The sequence below is a fragment of the Spinacia oleracea genome, chromosome 5 (genome assembly GCF_020520425.1).
Source record: "Spinacia oleracea cultivar Varoflay chromosome 5, BTI_SOV_V1, whole genome shotgun sequence".
Lineage (NCBI taxonomy): Eukaryota > Viridiplantae > Streptophyta > Magnoliopsida > Caryophyllales > Amaranthaceae > Spinacia > Spinacia oleracea.
This window is the reverse complement of record NC_079491.1, coordinates 40837094-40855947: the sequence shown is the minus strand read 5'-3', so window position 1 is coordinate 40855947 and position 18854 is coordinate 40837094. Positions and strand designations below refer to the sequence as shown.

The 18854-nt window shown below is 36.1% G+C and overlaps 1 protein-coding gene and 1 long non-coding RNA gene across 3 annotated transcripts; both read left to right on the top strand.

Moving 5' to 3' along the window:
- The first annotated feature begins 9060 nt into the window (after positions 1-9060).
- LOC110786977 (uncharacterized) lies at positions 9061-10831 on the top strand. 2 transcript variants are annotated; one of them, XR_002532981.2, is made up of 5 exons: positions 9061-9250; positions 9588-9665; positions 9746-10006; positions 10112-10137; positions 10235-10831. It is a non-coding gene; the product is annotated as an uncharacterized lncRNA (long non-coding RNA). The 2 variants fall into 2 exon arrangements; XR_002532982.2 differs by lacking the exon at positions 10112-10137 and having other exon boundaries at positions 9062-9250.
- Positions 10832-17810: 6979 nt separating this feature from the next.
- Positions 17811-18533, top strand: LOC130461467 (secreted RxLR effector protein 161-like). Its single transcript, XM_056829580.1, has one exon. It carries the CDS (start codon positions 17811-17813, stop codon positions 18531-18533), a length of 723 nt encoding a protein of 240 aa, XP_056685558.1.
- The last annotated feature ends 321 nt before the right edge of the window (positions 18534-18854 follow it).

Below are 18854 nucleotides of genomic sequence, written 5' to 3'. Positions count from 1 at the left end.
GAATTGCCCTTAAGGTACTATTATTTTCGGCTAATATGGGCAAGTAATGTGACTGATTTTTCTGCTCAAAGTCACAGCTTTTATTGTATGAATACTTGTTGAAAAACTCGTGTGTAAATTTATGACCCTAGGCATATATTTATAGAACCATGGAAAAGGATTTCGAATCCTGTTAGAACACTAATTAATTAATTAGAATCCTTTTAGAACTCTAAATAATTAATTTTATCTTTTAGGATTAGGATTTAATCATAGCACGAATTCCGATAGCTTTCGGATTCGTATAGCACGCACACGAGCACGAGCACGAGCACCGCACAGCCCGCACGCATGCCTCGCGGCCCACGCGAACTGCACGGCGCCTGGCCCATGCTCGCAGCCCACCTGATCCGTGCACGCGCGCCAAGCCTTTGTTGGGCCTGGCCTTGCGCTGGGCCTGGCGAGGCTTTGGCGTGTGTTGATGCGTGTGGCTTGCTGGGCGACGACCTGGCTTCGTGCTGGGCCTTCGTCTAGCAAGCCTCGTCCGATGCTAATTCGTACGATACGCTTCCGATTAAATTCTCGATTCCGGAATTCATTTCCGATACGAACAATATTTAACATTTTCGATTCCGGAATTAATTTCCGTTTCGAACAAATATTTAATATTTCCGTTTCCGGAAGTATTTTCCGATTCCGATAATATTTCCGATTCTGACAATATTTCCGTTTCCAGCAATATTTCCGATTCCGGCAATATTTCCATTTTCGATAATATTTTCCGATACGTACCATGTTTCCGTTTCCGGCAACATCTACGACTTGGATAATATTTATATTTCCGATACGATCCATATTTCCGGAGTATTCATTTACTTGCCTTTGACGATCTTAGCTCCCACTGAAACCAAGATCCGTCGATTCCGAATATCCATAGATGGAGCATTTAATGCCATTAAATACTTGATCTGTTTACGTACTATTTGTGTGACCCTACGGGTTCAGTCAAGAGTAAGTTGTGGATTAATATCATTAATTCCACTTGAACTGAAGCGGCCTCTAGCTAGGCATTCAGCTCACTTGATCTCACTGAATTATTAACTTGTTTAATTAATACTGAACCGCATTTATTAGACTTATCATTAAATGCATACTTGGACCAAGGGCATTATTTCCTTCAAGCGGATCGGGTTCGGGTCTTTGATTTACGGGTCAATTCGGATTTCGGATCAATGTCGGATCGGTTCGGTTCGGTTTCAAGAGTCTTTACTCCTCGGATATATTCGGTTCGGATGTCGGTCGGTTTCGGTCGGTTTCTCGGATCGGGTCAATTTTTGACAGCCCTAGCTATAGCACAGGGCCTACGGACAAAAAAGAGTTAGAAGGGCCACATTATTTGGGTTATATCCCAACTTATGCAAAAAATTCGTAAGTTAACCCTGTTGCTGTAGGGGGTTGAGTGTTATCCTTACAATATAAGTGACCCATGTTCGATTCCTGCTGGGTGTTTTGTTTTAATTTCTTGAACTTTAATTTTTGGGGCCTCATATTAAAGTTAGCACAAGGTCTTTATTATGTTTGGGACGGTCTTGTTGACTAGTCACGGGTGGTATTCATACACGAGAGAGTGGATCTCACCCCACTAATTATAATATTATACGTAGTATTTCCTCCGTTCAGAATATTTGCACCGCTTTTTTTATAGAGTCGCCCCGCAATACTTGCACCACTTTCCTTATAAAGCCATTTCGAATTACTTGTATCGTTTCTATAATTGGTAAATTTTTATTAATATTAAATCAAATACAATCTTTACATGTCATTTTGTGGTCTCATGCACACTCCCCCCAGCCCTACCCCTATAAAAAGTTGATATATATCCCCTATCAATATTAAAAAAAAAAAAAAAAAAAATATACTCCACTATCAATTACTTCCTCTGTTTCTTTTTGTTCTTTACGTTATATTTTTTGGGTGTCTCAAAATGTTATTTACATTTACTTTTATATTACACATAAATGTTTTAATATTTTATTATATTTTTTGTCAAATGATTATTTTAACCATATAAATTCATTTGTCATTTAATATTTCACACTTTTTTTATTGGGAAATTAAATTTTGCTTATTTTCCCAATATCGAAATTTTGATAAAAGTGAAAACATTATAAAACGTAATTTTCCTTGTTTAAATAAAAAAAATTAGAGAAATCTCAACACACATTAAAAGTCGTTAATAAATGTACAAAGGGTCAAACGTAAAGAACAAAAAGAAACAGAGTAAGTACAATTTAATTAAATAATAAATCAATTACATTATATTAAACACTATGTCGATCAAACCGGTATAAGTAGAACGGAGGAAGTAGTCTTTAATCTTTATGACTATTTTTACCGCTCTGCTTTTAGGGAACCTTTTCGCATGACGTATCCTCCGCCTCCGGGTTGTCTATGATCCACTAGGATGCTATGAGCCTATTAAGTGTGAAATACATTTCTACGAAACAGATGGGTCTTGAAAAAGATAGTGGGCCGATATTCATGATATCTTTAGTGGTGTAAAGGAAGCCCACAAGTATTATGTTGTTATTTTGTTTCCTCTGAATTATAGCTGTCAAAAACTGATCCGATCTGAAAATTCGACCTGAACCGATCGAACCCGTAACCGATCATGACCCAAAATTAGGGTAAAACAGGTAATCCGAAACCCGACCTGTACTCGACCCGAAAAAATCGATAACTGATTTTAACCCGATGTTGTAACACCCGAACCCGAACACGACACCCGACCCGAAAATGACCGATAACCGAACTGATCCGACCAAACAATGACTCGAACACGATTCGATACCCGACCCGATGTCAACCCGAAACCGATTGTAACTCGATGAAATCTGCTATTGACCCGACCTGTGACAACCCGCTACCCGATTTACCCGAGTTATCAATGACACGACCAAATATTAACTTCATTGATAAATCTATTTTAATTATTTATTGCTAGATATTGAAAATTTTAACTCTAAAATAAGTTAAACAAAAATTTTTAGAATATAAAATAATTAAAATGTATAGGTTAATTATCAGACCCGAGTTTGACCCGTCCCTGAGAGTGACCCGACCTGAATTCTATTTGATCTGATTATTATCCGATCCAAACTAATACCTGAGCCCGAAAATAACTGTGTTGCAAACCGACTTAAACCCGACTCGATAAGATCCGAACCCGAAATTATCGGCTACAAACCGACTTAAACCCGACCCGATAAGACCCGAACCCGAAATCAAACTTGACCGAAATGTGACCCGACCCGAACCCGACCTGGACCCGGGATAGGAAAAAACCCCGATATGACCCGACCTGAAATCGACCCGACCGAACCCGAACTCAACCCGAATGGAATATTGACCCGACACGACCCGACCTGATCATTACCCGAGACCCGAGATGACCCGACCCAAACCCGACCCGATGATCTGTTTTGACAGCTCTACTCTGAATCTATGAAATTAGGTATGGTAATTGGGCGGTGCGGGTACGGGGACCCCCTCCTCCGCACCCGCAATTTTACACCCACCATCTATCTGTTCCTCGTAGCGGGTATAATTTTCTCGTCCACACCTGCCTAGGCGGGTACATTTCTATAACCATACCCGCTCCACCACCCGCGTGGATATCCACCAACCGCTTTTACCCGCCTATACCCGCCTGTACCCGCATATAATATATCCTTTTTTACAGCAAATCTCACAGTAATGCTAACATTTTCTACCACATCAGTGTTTCTGTTGTAACATTTTATACATTTAATACAACATATCCTACAAAAGATCCAAAGATGCAAACTAAAAATAAAAGTTTTTCAAGAACGTTCTAAATTAGAATAGTACATTGCATAAAACGACAAATACGAAAAATAAAAAAAGTCTCCATAAATCATATTTAAACAATACTCAAATATCAAATTCTCAATCAATACACACAACATTTGCTCCCATATACACTCTTGCATCATCTTCATCTTCAAACTCGTCCTCTTGATCATATATATTCAACACATTAACAATACCACCACCTGCATAGAGTGTAACTTTAATTTTAATATAATATAAATAATTTAATCAAATTAATGTTACCTTAACAAACAAAAAAAAACAAAAAAATTACGACTAGCATTAAGCTATTACGATTTACGACCAACTTCTCATGTTAGCAGTTAGTAGGGTTCGTTTTTTCGCATATCTGATATGTGTGGAAACACACATATTAACTAAAAGACAAATAGCTAAAAGACAAAAAAGGAAGTACCATTCATGTAAAAAAAGTACCATTCTGTAAAAAAATGTACCATTTGTGTTTAGAAAAGTACCATTTAATTTTTTTTTTGTCCTTTTTTCTATTTTGTCTTTTGTTCTGATATGTATTTCCCCATACATATCTGATATGTATTTGTACTTCCTCGCAGTTAGTATGTTATATTACGACCAAATCAATTTGCTGTTAATAAAAAAATAGAACAATCACCAACTTACGACCAACTTCAATACTTCATCAATCAACAATAGATAACATCAGAACAATTTATTCTAATATTAAGCTATTTCACCAAATCAAAAAAAAAAACCCCAGAAAATCAAATAAAAAATTAAGAAAAACCCAACAATAGATCCAAACCCAACATACGAAAAACCTGAATTTTGATTTAAATATAAGCAAAATATCGAACCGGATTACCTGAAGTTACGAAACTCGGCGGAGGAATGGAGGTCTTGGAGGAAAGCTGTCGAGAAGAGTGGACGACGGCGGAGGGATGTGGCGCAACTCGACGGAGGAGTGGAGTTGTGTCACTGTGTGGCCTGTGGAGTACGAGAGAGTGGGGAGAGATGGAGAGTGGAGAGCGAGAGTCAGGGAGACAGGGAGGCGTGAGTGCGTGAGTGCGTGCGTGACTCATTAGGGATTTTAGGGTTTCTTTTCTAAATTAATGAGCTTAATAATATGTGCCTGCATAAAAATTAAAAAATTAAATTAAAAAATGCGGGTTATGGGTAGGCGGGTGGGTAGGAGACGGGGCGGGACAGGTGGGTATTGAGCGGGTATGACCTTAAATCCACCACCTACCCGTTACCTATGGCTGGTATGAATTTCATACCCACACCAGCCTACCTACCCGCCAAAATTGTACCCATCCCCGCCCCAATTAGACCGGTGCAGTGCGATATCCGCAAATTTTTACCCACCTGTCATCCCTATGTATGATGTCTCACATGCAATATTAATTAGGTGAGATTAAGAAAACGATTGTTAGAGCATCAACAGAGATTGCCAACAAAAGCCTGCTTGTAATTTCTACATAGCTCGGGTTACAAGCTCAATTAATGTTGAACATGCAAGCTTTTATCTTGATTAAAGTTTGTAGTTTTAGGTACAAGGTTTGTGAATTCCAAGTGGTCTCAAACAATCAGTGTAATTAAAAAAATAAGTATGTCACCCTCAAAAAAAAATAAAAAAATAATAATAATAAATATGTGTGTCATCAGACTCAAATTGCTTTTAAAAAGTACAAATGAAAATGATAGCACTTTGACAAATCTGTATCAGCTTTTTTACATAGCTAGCGATATGTTAACCTTTGATAAGACGGCAAAATGCTATAGCGAATTAGGGATGTGCTGCTTTCCCTGCAACGCGGGTGCGGCAACTCCTCGCCTACGATTTGACTGCTAACTGCTAATTACGCGGCTGCGGCAACTTCGCACCTCCGTCTTTCCCTCAGCCTGAGTTGCCATCCTAAATTAATTCTGTAAATTTCATATTTTTGTTAAAAAAATTATTCGGTTAATTATAAGCGGTTTAGTAGGTTATTGGGTCGAGGAAGTCCAAATACATGTCTGGCATGTATTTGCAAAAACATGCCAACTCCAAATAAAAAGGTAAATGTAAATGTTAAATATTTTTGGGGGGAAATGTATAACGGAATTGTAAATTTGTAAAACGGGGTGGTGACTTGGCATTGCTGAGTTGGTATTGGTATTACAAAAATGGTATTGGTATTACAAAAATGGTACTAAACTTTTTTTAAATGAAATTCATTTTCCTTAAATGGTACTCGTTTTGTACTAAATTTTATAAAGTGGTATTAATATCACAAAAATGGTGCTAAATATTTTAAAATGGTATTCATATTACAAACGGGATTCAAGTTGGCAAACGGGGTTGACTATTCAACAATTTCAAAATGGATGGGAAATTACAAACAAGCCCATGGCATGTATTTCATAATACATGCCTGGCTGCGATTTTGACGCCCTCTATTGGGTCAGGTCAAGTGGGTGACCTTTTTATTGAACACCAGTACGTATAGCCAAGAGGCCAATAATAAAGTCAAGAAATGTCATTCCTAGTTACTTCTACATGGTATCATGCTAGAAACCTACATAAATACAATTATGGCGGTCGACGACGAAACGTCGTGGGCCGCCACTGCCACCATTAATTAAAAATTGGATCTAACTCTCTTTTTACCTTCGTTCGCAAGGTAAACTAGGAGATTTCATTAATCCGACTCATTTTTGTGACTATAATTATGATGATTAGTCTGTCGATCTGCGAACGGCTTTGAAAGCGATGCGTAATTAATTTGAGTTTCTAGATAAAACAATCACATTATCAGCTTCGCCTTGCACCCAATCAGATTGAAATGCACTTCATGTCATGCTAGTTTCGTTGATAACGAACACTATTACTTCGGAGGTAAAATCTTCACTCTCCAAATATAAGGATGCTAAGTGTTTATGGGACAATCTTAAACCTTGATTAACCGTTGTTAATGGTCTTCGAATTCGATTAATAATTACATACCTCGGTTGCAAATTGTGAATAAATCAAAAATATATTGTACTCCCTCCGTCCCTTAATACTCGCCCCTCTTTGACCAGCATGAAATTTTAGGCAATTTCATTGGACTTATTAATTTATTAGGTGGTAGTTGATAGTGGAGTATTTTTTTTTTTTAATATAGTTAGTTGGAAAAGTATCTAATAAAGGAGATGGGGTGGGGGTGGGTTGAATTTTTTAATGCTTTTAAGGAAATAAAATTATATGTGGGTCATAGTTTATTGAGAGAAATGATATAATATAAAATAAAAGTATGTCATTTATAGAAACGGGACGAAATTAAAGACGACCTTATAATCAAGGAAACTGAGATGAGTATTAAGGGACAGAGGGAATATCCTAGCATATTTAGGAGTTAAATTCTTTAAGAGTTTGCAAGAATGTCACTAACTTTTTTTCATTACTAGATTTTTGCCTGTGCGATGCACGATTCTATTAAATTGTTATGTTTAAATAAAACTCCTATGTATATACCAATTTTATATATTAGATTATATTATTTTTTTATTTTGCATTGAATTTCATTTTAGATTTTTTTTAAAAAAATTATGAGAGTGTTTGTTTTTTGGATGAAATTATATATGCGTAATATTAATAATTAATTAATAAAAATACCTACGTGGCACTTGACTATTTATCTACGTGGCACTCGAATTTTTTAATTCAAAATTTATTTTAAAATGTTATTTTTCATTGGCCGATACCGTTAGAATTCCTACGTGGCGCTCTAATATTGGATTAATGTTTGATTTTAAATTGAATTTTATTTATTTTATTTTAGATTAGTGTTTAATTTTGGATGAATTTTATTTTAACTTTATTTTTTAATTATTAGAGTTTGATTTTAGATGGAGTTGTATATATTAGTAATTAATTAATTAAAATATCTACGTGGCACCTAATTAATTATCTACGTGGCAGTCGATTTTCTTAATTCAAAAATAAATTAGAAATCTTATTTTTCATTTGCCGAAACCATTAGTAATCCTAGGTGGCGCTCTAATATTTCAGCAAATATGCCTCCTTTATATATATATATTAGATTAATTTTCTTTTATTAAAGAGCTTTTATAATAAAGTGTGAATAAAAGCAAGTTTTTTGTCGTTTGTTATTGAATAAATAACAGAATAGTACTCCCTCTTTTTTCTCTCTTTTTAGGGTTTATAAAAATTAGGGTTTTCTAGGGCGGAAATAGCTAATTTGTTTTTGGAAATTTGGTTATTTATGCCCCTTCTCTTTCAATTCTGTTGTGTTTTTGCGTTAGATCTCAAAAAAACTACATAGTTTCAGTGTGGTAAGTACCCCTATGGTGGGTTTGATGGTTTCGGTGTAGTAAGTACCCCTATGGTGGGTTTGATGGTTTCGGTGTAGTAAGTACCCCTATGGTGGGTTTGTTTTTAAGTTAAGTTTTGTGTGTTTAGTTTAGTTTCGGTTGTTTCTTTGGTAAAGATTTATGCGGGATTGAAGAGGATGTCAATCTTTCGACTACAATCAGACGAATCAGACGAAAATCATATTTGTCACGGCTACAACAGATCTATAGACCCCCTCGTCAATGAAGGCTGTAAATCACAACGATATAAAAGAGGGTATACAGAATGTTTGATATACTATGATCGTAGCTATGGTGAAAGGAAGTTTTTATTTGATTCGATTGTTATGTATTTGTTAGATTTAAATCTTTATGTAGATGTCGTATGACTTTTTATCAATGAATTAATTTGTTTATATATAAAAAAAATAACAGAATAGTAAAAAATTAAGTACACAGTATAAAATTATATGCAAGTTTATATTTCTCATTATACTTACCAACACAAAATATGGCACATATTAGTTTAGGATATCCTATTTTTCAAATATGATATCCACTTTCATTTCGTGTTTTCAACTAGTTTTGCTGAACCTACTTTTTGACACTTGCTTGACATAAAATGTAATAAAATATATGTACAATCTCTCAAGTAGTGTTAGATAATGTGTTTATTAGACAAAGCTAATATATATATATATATATATATATATATATATATATATATATATATATATATATATAGAATTGGGATCTGGTGAGAACCACCCCTTAAAATGAAAACAGAGAACCAATTTCAGTCGTCGATGTAAGCAACCCAATGACCGAAGATCTACCCGACCAAAAGAAAATATTAAGGGTAGATTAGTAATTTACCCACATTGAATGACTTCTCCCACTTCCCCAGTTTTCAGAATCTCTTTCTCTCTCTTCCTCCCTCCTCTCCTGCGATCGTTCTCTCTCAACCTCCTCAGCCATTTTCGACCTCTCTCCTCTGTTCTTTGCGTCTTCTGCCAAAATTTGTAGATCCAATTCCTTCATCTTTCTTGAAAATCAATAATTTGTAAGTTATTTTTACTCGTTTAATATTGTATGTTTTCTTCAATTAATCTTTCGATTGAAATTTATGCATTTGATTCAATCTTTCGAGTTGATTTTGCTCGAATTTGTGGTTTTCTTTTGATTTTGTGGAATTAGGTTAATTCAGTTGATTTCTTTGAATTAGTAGTTTTGTTGAATTGAGTTCCTTTGATTCAGTCGTTGAATTAGGGTTTTTTAATTTTTTTTCCTGGAATTAGCTAGGTGTTTATGTATAGAATTCAATTGATTTTGTGAAATTAGGTTTATGTATTGAAATTCAATTGATTCCGTAGAATCTTAAATGTTGTTTTTTGGCACAGGTTACCAATTTGACTATGTATTTGATTGGACAATTTTGAAATATCCACAAAATAATTGGTTCTAGCTCCAGACCAAGGGTTAGTATTATGGCATATAGTTGGTTATTTTTTCAGAACTGAACACATGTCTTATATGGTCTGTGATCTTAATCTTGCAGCCAGCCGCAAAACCAGCTTTAACTCCTGGACCTTCTGCTGAAAGAGCTGAGAGGACTTCAGGTATTTTGTAGTACATATACATTTATTTTATTTTATTTAAGTATTACAGACTGTTGGGTTTATGCTCCATGGGGACAAGAAATTCGGGATAAATTTCTGGCGCAGTTGAGGCGTTTGCTAGAAGAAATCATCCAGGCTTGGGTTCGCAAGGTGATCATTCACGTCATAGATCATCAGATGATCCATCATCGAAGGATGTGGTAAGTACATTTAGTGCTAGCTCTTTTTGGAGTCCCAGCCATCAAAGTAGATCTGTTTCATTGGTTTAGTAAGGTTTATTTTCTTTATTCAATTGGGCCGTGCAGGTAAAGGGAGCATGAGTTGGCTTCATGTATGTCTTTTTAATTTGATTGTCTAGCAGATTGCACTGATTACAGGGAAAATAACAATGGTAATAACAACAATATGTTATATGTTCACTTGTTCAGCAAGCAAACCGTGAAAGAAGTTGTATTTCAAGGAACAAGAGTACTTCAAAGAGATCAGCAATTGCATCATGAAGTAGGCCAAGTTCTTCTCGTGAGCCCAGTGATGGCAGGTCAAGCAGGCTGATATTATATGTTTTTTGTTTTGCTATTACATTGTGGCCAATGAAGGCCTGGTTACTTGGGGTGGGTGCAAGCAATAGGTTACTGTAGAATTGTGCTAAGTTGGTGATGCTTATTTTCCATTGGTGCTGGTTTGAAGCCAGCTTTGTAGTTTGACTTGCTACATTACCAAAGTTGATCTATTGACTTTGTAATTAATTACTCGTACTTTATAGTCAGGTAACACTATCCGACTAGCTCAATAGGTAGAGCATTGTGCTAATGCACAAAAGATGTGGTTCGAATCCCACGTAGGTTCATATTTACTTTTTTTATTGTCTTATTTACTTTTAGTTTGAAAACGTTTACTTTGGCCTCCATATACTCCAATACTTGGAGTTTCTATGTTGTATAAAATTTTTGATTTTTTTTTATTTACTTTTGAGAAATTTTAATTTACTTTTGAGATGATATTATTTACTTTTGAATTGTTTTATATTCCTCTTGTTGTTGACTTGTTGTACCAATCTTGTTTTCCGACATAGTTTCAATTGATCAGATGCAACTTTATTTGTTCTAGTCAGCTAGGCATTCACGTTCTGGTCTCATGGTTCTTGAGGTCTTATGCAGAAATTTATTTTGAAGCTTGCAATGGTAATACTGACTTTTAGTGTTTAGGACATAAGAACATTGTCCCCATCATGACGCTTTCAAATGAAAAAAAATACTTCAACTACAGAGGTGGACACCAAGACTGATGGATTCAGTAAGTTTTTTTTTATTGATTAGCTTTCCCAAGTGCTGCTTATTATTGAAGCAACAACAAGGGCGGCCTTCACTTTTGAATTATTTTGATTTACTTGTTTGGGTTTTTGCTTTACTTTTATTTATTTTATTTAAAAACGCCAGCCTACTAGCTCGATTGGTAGAGCATTGTGCAAATGCACAAACGATGTGGGTTCGTTTACTTTTGAATTTCCTTTATTTACTTTTAATTTTAAAACCTTTACTTTGACCTCCCTACACTCCAATATTCATAGTTTACTTTTCGAAAAATTCCATTTACTTTTCGACCAACTCTACTTACTAAATACTCTACACATGAGAAGTTAAGTTTGTTGACAGATTATACTTCAGGCATGAGAAATTATAGCAAACATTTCGAAGCTATTCAACAATCAGGTTTACTGTATACTAGTTGTAAATGTACATCAAAAATATTTTGATTTACTTTTGAGTTATTATTATTAATTTACTTTTGAGTTCCTTTTATTTACTATGGAGTTTCTTGTAGTTACTTTTGAGATTTTTTTAAAAGATTACTTTTAGAGACAACCTATGTAGGAATCGAACCTACATCACCTATGCATTCTCATAGTGCTCTACCATTTGAGCTAATAGGTTTAAGCATGTCTAGTAGAGTTGATCAATTTACAAACCGGGTGACTGGTTTTGACATTCATATACGTGGAATTAACACGAGAAATACACTCTTGTGGATCAACCTGAGAGATGATAAGCCAAATGGTACAAAATGAGAACTTAAATGCTCTCATATACGTCGTCACAGGACGCTTATGCAGACTGTAAATAGACGGGCCCTTTCCAAAAATGTGTTCCGCGCCAATCATGTTCATCACATCATCATTACATCCTAAAAGAGCGTCCAATTAAATTAACGCAACACTAGAAATTGTTGGTTCCTACACAACACTATACGGCAATGGCGACAACAATCAATTGTGACAATCAACAACAGGACAACAGTTTTTAATAGATGATTAGTTCTTGTCAAGTACCTTCAAAAAAAAATTACTTCATGTCAGGAGTCTAAGCAATATAGTGCATGCTCAATACAAGATAGGACATGAATTCTAATAAGCATATCAGGAGTCTAAGCAAACAAGTTATACAAATAACCATCAACCTATATTGATTTAATTTGGAGTCTAATTGATTTACTTCTACTTTGAAGAATAAAAAAGAACCGAACAAACAGGAGCAGCTACAGAACCAAAGAACTTAACAGTTTAATTTACTTCTAAGTGTAATTTGTTTACTTTTACCCAACATCTATCTACTTTTTAAAATTGGAGAAAAAAAACTTTAAGAACACCAAATAAGAATCAAGGTTATGGCACAAAAAACACTTTACGAACACCAAATAAGAAAAACACAATTGCAAAAGAATAAAACGACCAAAACTAACAAACAGGCACAATTTTGGCTTAAACATGACAAAACAACTTAAAGCATGGAACCACATACCAAAACAACAAAACATGAACAAAATAACAGTAACACAGGAACATGACCACCAGGTAAAGCACAGATCAGAGATACAAAACAGTAAAGAAGATCAAAAATAGCAGTAAGATCCAAACAGTAGCAGCAAACAACAACACAATTCAGAACAGAAAAGAACACAAGCAGGCAGAGCAACAATCACAAATCGTTACAACATCTATATTTCAACATTTTCCAAGTTATTTAGTCTACTTTTAATTCAATTTAGTTTACGTTTTCACCATATGAGAAGCTAGGAAGACACCAAATGATCAACCCCAACAGTTCAGTCACATAATCCACATTTTTTCCCAGTCAATATCCTACTTGCTGAACTCGTATAAATTCGTTTACTTTTAGAGATATTAAGTTTACTTTAGCACAGTTTTCGTTTACTTCAACACATTTTAACCCTAGTCCTTGGTAAGGAGTAGTCACACATCCATTTCCTGATGGATCCTCAGGAACTCCGACACCACTCTTACGTGACCTACAATACATACGAACCAGAACCTGGCCATATTTTGTTTACTTTTAGATCATTTCTATTTACGTTTTTCAGTTTTTGCTTTACTTTTGAGTTAGATAATCACCAAGTGCAACAAAGTTATAGCAGTATAACTCCCACCAACTGACCTCAATTGAACAACACCAACAAATTTTCTCTACAACAGCTTCAAATGCAGCTAATTCCAGTTTTTCACACAAATTTTCTCTAAAACAGTTTCTAAATCAGCTAATTCCAGAACCAAAACTGACTATCAACTCACAATAAAATTGAAAAGTAAACAAAACATTGCTTCAAAATTATCATATTCTATATTTTCCTATTTTGTACTCCGTGTACTTATAAGATAAATATTTAATAAGATCACACCAAACAAAATGATTGTAGATTTCCACAAAAATTTATGTTACTTCTATATTTTCCTTGATATATATATATGATTGTGTATATATATATATATATATATATATATATATATATATATATATATATATATATATATATATATATATACCTTTCAATCTTTAAGTTACCCATGACTTCCAAATAACAAGACGTTAAAATAATATATATATATATATATATATATATATATATACCTTTCAATCTTTAAGTTACCCATGACTTCCAAATAACAAGACGTTAAAATAATATTATTTCCCTCTAAAGGGTTGACTGGACTAATGAGCTACGAAGAAACAATATTCAAAAGATAAAATCTGATACTTCGTGCTACGTATACGTTAACAAAATTTAATGTCAAATTTGAATGACAGTTTTGATTATAAAAGTAGACGGTTATAGTGTGATGATGAACAAAGAAAGACAGTGGAAAATTAAATAATAAAACACAACATAAATTAACTCGTGTATTGCAAGAGCTTAAATCTAGTTCCAATATATATTTGACATGTGGTTAATTTACTGGGTACTAATTATTCATGTATGTAGATAGAATTGATTTAGATAATTTTGCTAAAAGGATTAATAAAACAATTACAAATTTAGTTTATTTAATTTATTTTGACTACTGTAATTCGTTATTTTTACTGATTTACCAATTAAAATATTTAATTCTAAATAAATTGGATACCTCTTTTTTCATTGGTCGAATAATACACTTGTCAATGTGGAGCTTCTAATATCTTAAGAAATATGTTCATTTTAATTAGATTGTTAGATAATGTCTTGAATCGGTCAAGCCCCTTACTGCAACGCCCCAGCACGGGTACTGTTATTCTGGACTAGGGTTATCTGTTTTGGGCCTATTTTCTGGGCTTTTTCTCATCTGTCTAGAGAGTACTATATAAACTGTTTAGGTCATAACCTAGTTGTATTCTGTAATCTGTAATCCTCGAGATCAATAAAAATTTCCTCCCCTCTGCCTGTGGGCGTAGCTAACACATTGTTCGTGAACCACTTAAATTATCTGCGTTCTTTATTACGTTATTTATTCTTTCTTTGCATCTGTTATAACAAACTGGTATCAGAGCCAGATCTGTTCTAGGGTTTGAAATTTCTTTTGAGAAAGATGTCTGGTATTAACGTGAAGGTCGAGAAATTTACCGGGAGTAATAGTTTCAGTTTATGGCGAATCAAGATGCGAGCCTTGTTGAAACAACAAGGGTTATGGTCGTCGCTTGCTAGGAAGTCGGCGGATCCAATCACCGATGAGATGGCCGTTCTGGAGAAGAAGGCACACTCGACGATTTTGTTGTATCTTGCTGACGATATCATCACCGAGGTCGCGGAGGAGGAAACCGCACAAGGTCTGTGGGTTAAGCTCGAGAGTATGTATATGAAAAAGTCCTTAACCAATAAGTTGCTTCTGAAGCAACGTCTGTTCAGTCTGCGAATGCAGGAAGGTATGCCTCTCCGAGATCACTTAGATCAATTAAACACAATTTTATTAGAATTGCGTAATATTGATGTTAAAATTGAAGATGAGGATACTGCTTTAATTTTGTTAGTTTCTTTACCAATATCGTATGAAAATTTCGTGCAATCGTTTATTGTTGGTAGAGATACTATTTCTCTAGTGGAGGTTAGATCGTCCCTCCATACTAGAGAGCTGCGCCATAGGGCGACTGGTACAGGTACAGATAATCAGGCTGCTGGGTTAGTAGCCAGTGGGAGTTATGGGCATGGAAATTCGGGGAAGAAGAAATTCAAGAAACCAGTTTCTAAGGGTCCTAAATATAATGATGTCTGTAATTATTGTAAGGAGAAGGGACACTGGAAATCTGATTGTTCCAAGAAGAAGAGGCAACAGGATAAATCGCCAGGTCTTGCTGCGGTAGCTGATACCAATTCTGAAGAGGATATTGCTCTAGTTGCTGATGAGCACAGGCATCACAGTGATGTGTGGATCCTTGATTCTGGAGCGTCTTACCATATATCTCCGTGCAGGGAGTGGTTTACAACCTACGAGCAAGTAGACGGTGACAATATTTCTATGGCTAATAGTTCTGTTTGTAAGGCGGTTGGAGTAGGCTCAATTAAAATTCGGACACATGATGGTAAATTTTGCACATTGAATGATGTTAGGCATGTTCCACTTATGACAAAGAATCTGATATCTTTGAGTATGTTAGACAACAAGGGTTTCAGTTTTCAGGGTGAAGGTGGAGTTTTACATGTCTGCAAGGGTTCGAATGTGGTTTTGAAAGGTGTAAAACGTGGTACCTTGTATGTTCTTCAAGGATCTACGTTATCAGGTTCTATTGCTGTTGCATCCTTGGAGATTGATAAGGAGAACATGAACAAGTTATGGCATATGAGGCTTGGTCACATGAGTGCAAGAGGGATGCAAATTCTGTCAAAAGCGGATCTTCTTTGTGGTCACAAGGTCACGGATCTTGAATTCTTGAACATTGTGTTTTTGGGAAACTACATCGCAGCAAGTTCCCTAAAGGTATACACAGAACAAAAGGCACACTTGATTACATCCATTCTGATTGTTGGGGTCCTTCCCGGGTGGAGTCTTTAAGGGGTCACAGATAATTTTTGTCAATGATTGATGATTTCTCAAGGATGACTTGGGTGTTCATTATGAAGCATAAAAGTGAAGCTTTTAAGATTTTCAGACAGTGGAAGGCATTAGTGGAGAATCAAGCAGGGAAGAAGATCAAAAGGCTGCGAACTGATAATGGTCTGGAATTTTGTCGGTCTGAGTTCGATGAGTTCTGCAAGAATGAAGGGAATGCTAGGCATCATACAGCCAGGGATACACCACAGCAAAATGGTGTAGCAGAACGTATGAATCAGACACTTCTGGAGAGAGCTAGGTGCATGTTTTCTAATGCTGGACTAACTAGAAGATTTTGGGCAGAAGCGGTTAGTACATCTGATCAATCGTGGACCTCACACAGGTATACATCTCAAAACCCCTATTGAGGTGTGGTCTGGTAAGCCTGCTGATTACTCTAGTTTAAGAGATTTTGTTTTTACTTTTTATTATCATGTAAATGAGGGTAAATTAGAGCCACGAGCTAAAAACGGAGTATTTGTATGCTATGGGGATGGGGTTAAAGGGTATAGAATCTGGTCCCATCTGAAAAGAGGGTTATATTAAGTAGAAATGTAGTCTTTGATGAAAATTCTATGTTTAACCCTACTGTGAAGTTTATTGTTGTGTCAGAAAGTGGTAGTGTTGAGAAACAGGTGCAGCAGCAAGTCACTCTAGATGAGAGTGAACCACAAGATGAAGGTCAACAACCACAGTCAGAATCAGAACCATCAGTTTCTTCATTACCAGTAGCGATTCAGCACAATTTGGCTCTTGATCGATCAAAGAGAGCTAATTATGGGATGCCTCCCAAGAGATATGGTTTTAAAGATATGGTGGCCTATGCACTACAGGTTACTGAAGAGGTGGATCCTGACTCTGATGAGCCATCCACCTACAAAGAAGCAGTCACATGTACTGAGTCTACCCAATGGCTTGCTGCAATGGGAGATGAGATGGAGTCACTTCATAAGAATCAGACTTGGGAATTAACCAAGAGACCTCGAGAAAGAAAGATCGTCATTTGTAAATGGGTCTACAAGAAAAAGGAAGGAGAAACATCTGTTGAGGGTATCAAGTATAAAGCTCGAGTAGTAGCTAGAGGGTTCACTTAGAGAGAGGGAGTAGACTACAATGAGATTTTTTCACCAGTGGTCAGACACACTTCCATCAGGGTGCTACTAGCAATAGTTGCACATCAGGATCTGGAGCTTGAACAACTAGATGTGAAGACAGCTTTTCTGCATGGAGAGTTGGAAGATGAGATATACATGACTCAGCCAGATGATTTTCAGGTTCCTGGTAAGGAAGATTATGTTTGCAAGTTGAAGAAGTCCTTGTATGGACTAAAGCAGTCTCCGAGGCAGTGGTATAAGAGATTCGACAGCTATATGATAGAGATCGGCTACACCAGGAGTCCGTATGATTGTTGTGTTTACTATAGCAAGGCAGCAAATGGTTCATTGATTTATCTGGTCCTGTATGTAGATGATATGTTGTTAACTGCAGAGAACAAGTCTGATGTTCAGAAGTTGAAGGATCTCCTTAGTGCTGAGTTTGAGATGAAAGATTTGGGTGCGGCTCGGAAAATTCTGGGGATGGAGATTTATAGGGATAAAAGCAAAAAGAAGCCCTTCTTATCACATAAGGGATAATAGATACTCCTAGTGCTGCAAATGCACATATGTCGGTTGCTTTTGCACCTAAGTCTGTTGATCGAGGAGAAGGAGTACATGTCTCGAGTTCCCTATGCTAGTGCAGTAGGAAGCTTGATGTATGCAATGGTCTGCACTAGACCTGATTTGGCACAGTCTGTTAGTGTTGTTAGTAGGTTTATGGGTGAACCTGGAAAGGAGCATTGGCAAGCTGTGAAGAGGATTTTTCGGTACCTAAAAGGTACATCTGATGTTGGTCTCATTTATGGAGGTGATACAGAGTGTTTGGTGACAGGGTTTTCAGACTCTGATTATGCTGGAGATGTTGACAGTAGAAGATCTATGACTGGTTATGCTTTCACTCTTGGTGGTTCAGTTGTCAGTTGGAAAGATACTTTGCAACCTACGGTGACTTTGTCTACTACAGAATCAGAGTACATGGCATTGACAGAAGCAGCAAAAGAGGGAATATGGTTGAAAGGGTTGGTTAGTGATTTGGGTCTACATCATGATCAAGCTATAGTGTACTGTGACAGTCACAGTACAATCTGTTTAGCTAAGGATCAAGTACATCATGAGAGGAATAAGCACATCGATGTAAGGTATCATTTTCTGAGAAGTGAGAAGAGAATTAAGGTGAACAAAGTGGGTACTGCTGATAACCCAACCGATATGTTCACCAAGCCGGTTCCACATAGCAAGTTTCAACACTGTATGAACTTGCTAAATGTTAGGAGTTGTTGATTGCCCTTTTGAGAGCAAAATCTGAGGCAGAGGAGTTTCTGGTACATCTGGCATTATAATGGTGGATCTGGTACATCTGTTATTTGTGAGAGGATTCAAGTCAAGGTGGAGATTTGTTAGATAATGCCTTGAATCGGTCAAGCCCCATACTGCAACGCCCCAGCACGGGGACTGTTATTCTAGACTAGGGTTATATGTTTTGGGCCTATTTTCTGGGCTTTTCCGCATCTGTCTAGAGAGTACTATATAAACTCTTTAGATCATAACCTAGTTGTATTCTGTAATCTGTAATCCTCAAGATTAATAAAACTTTTCTCCCTT